Source organism: Sinocyclocheilus grahami, unplaced genomic scaffold (assembly GCF_001515645.1).
Source record: "Sinocyclocheilus grahami isolate Dianchi unplaced genomic scaffold, SAMN03320097.WGS_v1.1 scaffold1577.1, whole genome shotgun sequence".
NCBI lineage: Eukaryota > Metazoa > Chordata > Actinopteri > Cypriniformes > Cyprinidae > Sinocyclocheilus > Sinocyclocheilus grahami.
The window spans coordinates 23,847-31,402 of NW_015506756.1; the positions used below are offsets into that span (position 1 = coordinate 23,847).

General features: G+C 37.3%; 1 protein-coding gene across 1 annotated transcript; it reads left to right on the forward strand.

The window, feature by feature from the left end:
- The first annotated feature begins 1,279 nt into the window (after positions 1-1,279).
- Positions 1,280-4,241, forward strand: LOC107571291 (gastrula zinc finger protein XlCGF8.2DB-like). The gene is made up of 2 exons (XM_016257607.1): positions 1,280-1,364; positions 3,181-4,241. Exons 1-2 carry the CDS (start codon positions 1,280-1,282, stop codon positions 4,212-4,214), a joined length of 1,119 nt encoding a protein of 372 aa, XP_016113093.1. The 3' UTR covers positions 4,215-4,241.
- Positions 4,242-7,556: the final 3,315 nt, after the last annotated feature.

Here is a 7,556-nt window from a genome sequence, read left to right on the forward strand (position 1 = left end):
GATGCATGGTTTGCGAGTGGTAGTGATAGTAGGGATCTGGAAACACATAGTAAGATTTGGTTATAAAAACTGAAAACAGAAGGGGAACAAGAAGTAGGAAAGAGAATGATTCAGAAGCGATACTTATGTCCCTTGCCGGTGTCCCTGCTCGGTTGAGTCGAACGGTAGAGTCAATGGTCTTTACACTCTTCGGTCTTCACACAAGGGCTGCCGCGATATACTTAGCTTTTTATATTCGTCTAACAAAACTCTAATTGAATTCAGCTGGACACACTTTCCTGTTTATCACAACAAATGGCCAAGCAAAGTGCACGACACTGACGAGGTACGCGATACAGTACGAGACCAAACGCATTATCACTCAGCGATTGGCTCTTGTACTTAGAAGGTGGGACTTATTCACCATATTGCATGTTTCACTTTCTCCCATTCATAGTAATACAAGTGTACATCAAAATACATCAAATAAAAATGAAAGAATTGGCTTGTTTATAAAAAAGTAAGTTAGTAAAATTGATTTCGTAAACATGATTGCTGTGCCTTTTAAACATAATCTCATATCAGTTGTTACACACATTATTGTTAGCACATCATCAAACAATGTGTTTAAATATCGATTTCACATGTTTTACTATTTGTGGATGTATTTTGTCTGTAAATGGTGATGCACTTTTGTGATTTGGCCGCAGTGTGTGAACAGGACTTTTATTTTGGAGTGTCAATGTGACATCATAAAGTTGCGCCGCACTCCTGCATCTGTTGTGATTTGGCTGAAGAAAGGTTTGTTTTTAAGCATTTAAATTGATGCTAATTGTTATTTTAGTTTTACAAGTGATGCTAAAAACATTATTATTATTGAATATGTAATACTTGATCTTTCATTAATGAATGTTCTTTTTATTTTTTGTTAAATGCATCCACACAAATAACAATAGGTGCTCCTCTTTCCGCTCCCTACATCTTGAATCAGTTGTAGCACCACAAATAACAATAATTAATCGTATTAATTATTGGTTTTGCATGTTTTGTTTCTTGGGAATGCACATATGCATAATTCAAAGACATTTGAATTGACAACACCAGTATAGCTTGCGATGCAGATGTACAATAAAGTTATTTTCATTAACAACAACTTTAACGTCTGTACTGGGTAAAATCGAAATATTGTGACTGAGTTTGAACTACAATATTTAATAAATTTTTCTTTCCGTTAATTATTCTGATCTTAAACACACAGGAAAAACTCCTGCTGAAGCAACTGAGAGACACTATTATAAAGATGGAGTTTATTAAAGAGGAGAGTGAAGACGTGAAGATTGAAGAAGCATTCAGAGTCAAACATGAAGATACTGAGGAACAAACAGGTTGGTCTTTCTGTGGCTCCAGTTCCACCAACAACTCCTGTTTCCATCATTTACTGCCTGATGGTCCTTTAAATGACATAAATGCATTTACACATCAGTTACAATTACATACATAATGCTGTGAGTTTAATGTGTAAATGTAACTTTTTTTAATATAGAAATTTAAAATAACTAATATAGGCTTTGAGCTGACTTTAAAAAGAAATCACTCCCTCTTACTGTTAAAAGTAAAAAAATATAGACTGTACCAATAGCCTCATGGGCAGCGACATGTAGCGCCGCTGTACTTTGGGCGTCCCGAGTTAAGGTTTCAGCGGTACACACTTTAATCCCTAAATATATATTCTGAATGTAACATTTGGTTGCTAACCTATTATTTCTTCAGTAAACAAAGCTTTGTGCTTCACTCATGTCCCAATATCCATATAAAACGGCAACTTTGACATTTGCACACGTTGATCAGCACAGACTTTCTAGGAAATCTAACAGCTGCTAGAAACACTGACGTAAATATTCATAGCTGTGAAAATCATACACGATCTTAATGAGTCTCATGTGGGTGATCTGGCAGGTTTTGAATATTGCCTTAATATAGTTTTAGTTAAAAGAGGTCTGACTAATGCACCATAACTGATTTAAATAATTTTTTTTACAGGTATGCTGGGTTGAGAAGGTGTATCTTTAGTCCATCCCATTAATACACTCTGCTAACTGCAGTTGTGCCATTTTGTCAGGTTGTGAGGACATTTAAAGTATCATCTGCATACCATAGTGAAATCTAATAATAATGTCCCTCAGGAGAAGCTTACACAAGAAGAAAGTCAGAGGACCTAATACTGAGCCCTGTGGCACTTCATCCTTTCTTTGTGTGAGACGCCTCATTGAACACAAGTGGTAGCGGTCGGATAAATAGGATTTAAACTGTACTGATGATTGTCCACAAATGCAAACATACTGGGTGATCTGGCAGGTTTTGAATATTGCCTTAATATAGTTTTAGTTAAAAGAGGTCTGACTAATGCACCATAACTGATTTAAATAATTTTTTTTACAGGTATGCTGGGTTGAGAAGGTGTATCTTTAGTCCATCCCATTAATACACTCTGCTAACTGCAGTTGTGCCATTTTGTCAGGTTGTGAGGACATTTAAAAGTATCATCTGCATACCATAGTGAAATCTAATAATAATGTCCCTCAGGAGAAGCTTACACAAGAAGAAAGTCAGAGGACCTAATACTGAGCCCTGTGGCACTTCATCCTTTCTTTGTGTGAGACGCCTCATTGAACACAAGTGGTAGCGGTCAGATAAATAGGATTTAAACTGTACTGATGATTGTCCACAAATGCAAACATAATTCTCAAGCTATCCACGAGAATGTTGTGGTCTATGTTGCTGCAAGATATTACAGCAATAAATACTGAAAACTTAATGGTTACGCTGCAAAACTAAAAGGACACTTTCTTAGTGGAAAGGACGCTATCTTTGTTATAATTTAGACATAAATAGCAGATATTTTTAAAAGATTTATTTTAGGAGATAAAACTGTAGCTTGACAGGAAACTAATTTGGAGAGCGAGAGAGGGGGGTATGGGATCGGGAAAACTCTACGAGCCAGGACTCAAACTCAGGACGCAACCGTGCCATATGTCGGCGTGTTGCCCATGAGGCTATTGGCGCCAACAAAATAGTAGGTTTTACATATGTCAATAATTAACCCGTTTTCCGGGTCAAGCCCTTTTTTTATGGTAAATGTTTGTGTCCATTGATTTGTGCGATTAAACTGGTGTTAACTTGTATTTATCTTTTTCACCTTAGACCTGATGGCGCTGAAAGAAGAGAGTCAAGAATTGAATGAATTGGAAGAGAAATATCATGATTTCATAACTGTTGAAAAATCTTTTAATTGCTCAAAGACACATAATTTCACCTGCTTTCAGTGTGGAAAGAGTTTTGATCAACAAGGAAGCCTTGAAGTTCACATGAGAACTCACACTGCAGATAAACATTTCACCTGCCAACAGTGTGGAATAAGTTTCACTACAAAAGGAAGCCTTAAAATCCACAAGCGAATTCACACTGGAGAGAAGCCTTACACCTGCCAACAGTGTGGTAAAAGTTTCACTCAAAAAGGAAGCCTTGAGAGCCACATGAGAACTCACAGTGGACAGAAGCCTTTTAAATGCCTTCAGTGTGAACAGAGTTTTACACATAAGCCAACCCTTAATGCTCACATTAGAATTCACTCGGGAGAGAAGCCATACACCTGCAAACTGTGTGGAATAAGTTTCATCCGAAAAGGAAACCTTAATGTTCACATGAGAATTCACACTAGAGAGAACCTCTACACCTGCCAAGAATGTGGAAAAAGTTTCATTCAAAAAGGAAGCCTTAAAAGCCACATGAGAACTCACACTGGAGAGAGGCCTTGTACCTGCCCTCAGTGTGGACAGAGTTTTACACACAAACCAACCCTTAATGCCCACATGAGAACTCACACTGGAGAGAAGTCCTTCACCTGTGATCAGTGTGGAAAGAGTTTCAGATCTAAAATATCCCTTTATAACCACGTGAGGGTTCACCTGAGAGAGAACTGGTTTTTATGTCATCAGTGTGGAATGAGCTTCACGGGCAGGAAACTTCTCAAGAATCATGTACAAATTCACATCGGAGAGAAGCCTTTCATGTGCCATCACTGTGGAAAGACTTGCACAAACAAAACATTCCTTGGTGTTCACATGAGAATTCACACGGGAGAGAAGCCTTTTACATGTCTTCAGTGTGAGAAGATTTTCATGTATCAAAGAGATCTAAATCGTCATTTGCAAACTCATTCTGGAAAGAAACTGTAGTGTTCCTCAGAGGGGCAAGAGGTTTAGCAGTTTCAGATAGTGAGGCTGGGCAAACTCACATCCATCACTATCACCATCAGCACTGGTGCCCCTCAGGGTTGTGTACTCTCCCCACTGCTCTTCTCCCTGTACACCAATGACTGCACTTCAAAGGACCCATCTTTCAAGCTCCTGAAGTTTGCGGACGACACTACAGTCATCTGCCTCATCAAGGACGGAGACGAGTCTGCTTACAGACAGGAGGTTAATGGGTCACATTTAATTAACTCGCACCCCAGTGCTTCCCACAGGTTTGAAACATACTTGCGGTGGTAGCCGGGTGGAAAATCCTCCTATTACCCACAAAAATGGTCTACTAGATGTGACAAATAACAAATAATGTGATTTTTAACAATATTTTTATTTATTGAAATTTATTTTAATAACGTAGGCTACTATTACATTTAATTAGATACTCGTACCATGCACTGTAAATTATGCTAAATGTCAGCATTTAAATGTTAGAGTTGTCCTTGCTTTATCTTATAGTATCTCTCTCAGTGAATGGGACACAGATTTTACTGATACTGGTCAAATCTATATATTGAATAATATGTGACAAATAATGTTCTTTGACTTTTCCAGCATCCCAGCCAGAAACTACAATACTTTACTATGAATTAAATGGAAATTAAATTAAATACAATTTATTGTGTAACCAAAATACCAATAATGCCCAGTGGCCTGTTGCACGAAGCGAGATGAACAAACTCAGAGTTGCAGAGTAGGGCTGAAACGATTCCTCGAACACCAAAAATCATCGAGGCAAACTATTTTTTACATCGAGGCTTCGTTTAGTCCATTTACTGTAACTACACATGGAACACCGTGTTTCCTCACGGACCATTATTACTGACGCACAACCCAAAATGTCTTATTCTAATTGACTGATTAAATGTAAGAATCTGACTCAAAAGATGATGTACAAAGGCTTTATAAAGGTAAAAATGCCCAGAAAATGTAAAAATCAATTTAAACTTATTGGGACAGCTTAATTTCTATCACTGCTTTGAACTGACCCACACACAGAATATGAAGGATATCAAAAACAAGTTTTACACACACACACACACACACACACCAGTACATAAAGGGACATTTAAGAGGGTTTATTCTGCAAATAACACTCATTTCATGTTGTAGAAAAATGTGTTTAAAAATTGTGTATGGTCTTTTGTACTTGTTCCAAGTTACCTTCCTGTCCACTGATTTTTGCCTCTCACAAAGCCTTCCAAGAAGACAGTAAAGGCTTATTTTATGCTTGAGCTTTAGTTAGGCTGAAACTTGAAAGTTAAGTTGCACGACATAAATGCAATGTTTAGGTATTATTATTATTTTTATGACTATTATTTAGATTTATGCCTTAGTTTTAGTTTGTACTGTTTACCTTTTTTAAAGTAATGTGAAATTGATTTTTGTATTTTTATTTTTTTATTGATATATTTGTATTTAGAATGTAATTTGGCAATTAAATGCATTAAATGGGTTTCGTTTTCACGGTTTTTAATCTGTGCAATTTCAGCAATAAAAATTTTAATTTTTCTAAAAAGAAAACAAATTAGTTGTTTATTTTAAGAGATCTATCTTATTATCTCTTGTATATTTAGTATTGCTCTTTAATAAAGAAAAATTACTTTTTATCCGATTACTTGATGGAATAATCTGTAGAATATGCGATTACTAAAATAATCGATAGCTACAGCCCTATTGCAGAGTAAGTTTTGAGTTGACAAAACCCTATAAAGCCAACCTGGTTAAGATCATGTTCACTGGGCTCACAAAGCTCGATATAAACCTACTCCCCCAACTCAGAGTTTGAACCAGAGTTTGTGATTGACTCTGGAGCGCGTGCACCTGAAAGTGTGGCACGTGCAGCAAACAGCCAATCACACAGAACGTGTGGAGAGCATCAGCAAAGCGTCATTTGGATGCACTTCTCGCGAGAGTCAGCGCAATTCACGTTTCTGCTGAAGATTAAGAGATGTCGTTATTAAAAATGTAATACATTTAAATGCATTTACAAGGCAGGAATAAACTTCTGCTGCAGCAAGTTTGGCAGCAGAAAGAAAATATATGTCTATGCATTTTAAAAGTTGGATATATTAAAGCTTATCTATGTGTATATTTGTGAGTGTGTGTGTGTGTGTGTATATATATACGAAGTACCCACTAAATTACTGCAAGAGTTGTTACCTGTAGCAGAAGAACCGCTTCTCAATATTATTAACTCGTCGTTGTCTTTAGGTCACGTCCCAAAAACATTCAAGCTGGCGGTCATTAAGCCTCTTATTAAGAAACCACAACTAGATCCTAGTGAACTGGCAAATTACAGACCCATCTCAAATCTTCCTTTTATGTCTAAAATTTTAGAAAAAGTTGTGTCTGCTCAATTGTGCTCCTTCCTGCAAAAAAATGATCTCTATGAAGAATTTCAGTCAGGTTTCAGGCCCCACCATAGCACAGAAACTGCACTTGTTAAAATTACAAATGACTTGCTTCTTGCGTCAGACCAAGGCTGTGTCTCATTGCTAGTTTTACTTGATCTTAGTGCTGCGTTCCACACTATAGACCAGGGGTCGGGAGCCACACCTGACTCTTTGACAAAAATCATGTGGCTCGCCAGATCTCTCACCCTTTACCAACAAATGATCTATTACAAAAATTATACATCACTAGAGATTAGCAATTCATTGGTTGTAGAGACTACATAAGCTGATAAAAGGTTTAAAATAATAATACATTTTTTTGTACCGAAAAGTGCGCGTTCAGTGCTGTTCGCGAGAGTCACAACAGCGAACTGATAACATAGAGCTAATAAACTCAGATTCAAGCTGCTACGTAGCTTGTTTGTGGTAATAGAGAAAAGAAAGTTTTTTTTTGACAGCAGAAAAAGTGTAAAAGTATGTAAAAAAAAAAAGTGACAGGACTGAAACATATACTTTGTTTTATAGAAGATGGTGTTCTCCTATGCCAAGAGCCAGTATGAAACATTTAGCTGGTTACTTTGACTTTTTCCGCGCAGCTTTCAGCGGGTGGGACTGTTAGCGTTATTAATAAAGGAACGTGAATGAATGAGACAGTAAAGAGCGGGACATTCTTGAAGGCAGACAGTATTAAAAACTTAAAGCCGCGAAATGGAACTTAATCCGCTTCTGACTGCATGTTTTTGGCGCGCGAGGTCCTAAAACAGTCAAAACACGGAGTGTCAAAATGCCTGCACTGGTGTGTATTCACATAAATACGGTCAACATGCACTGTGCATTATTCTTCACTCACTCGAGTCTCTCTCTCTCTCTCTCTCTC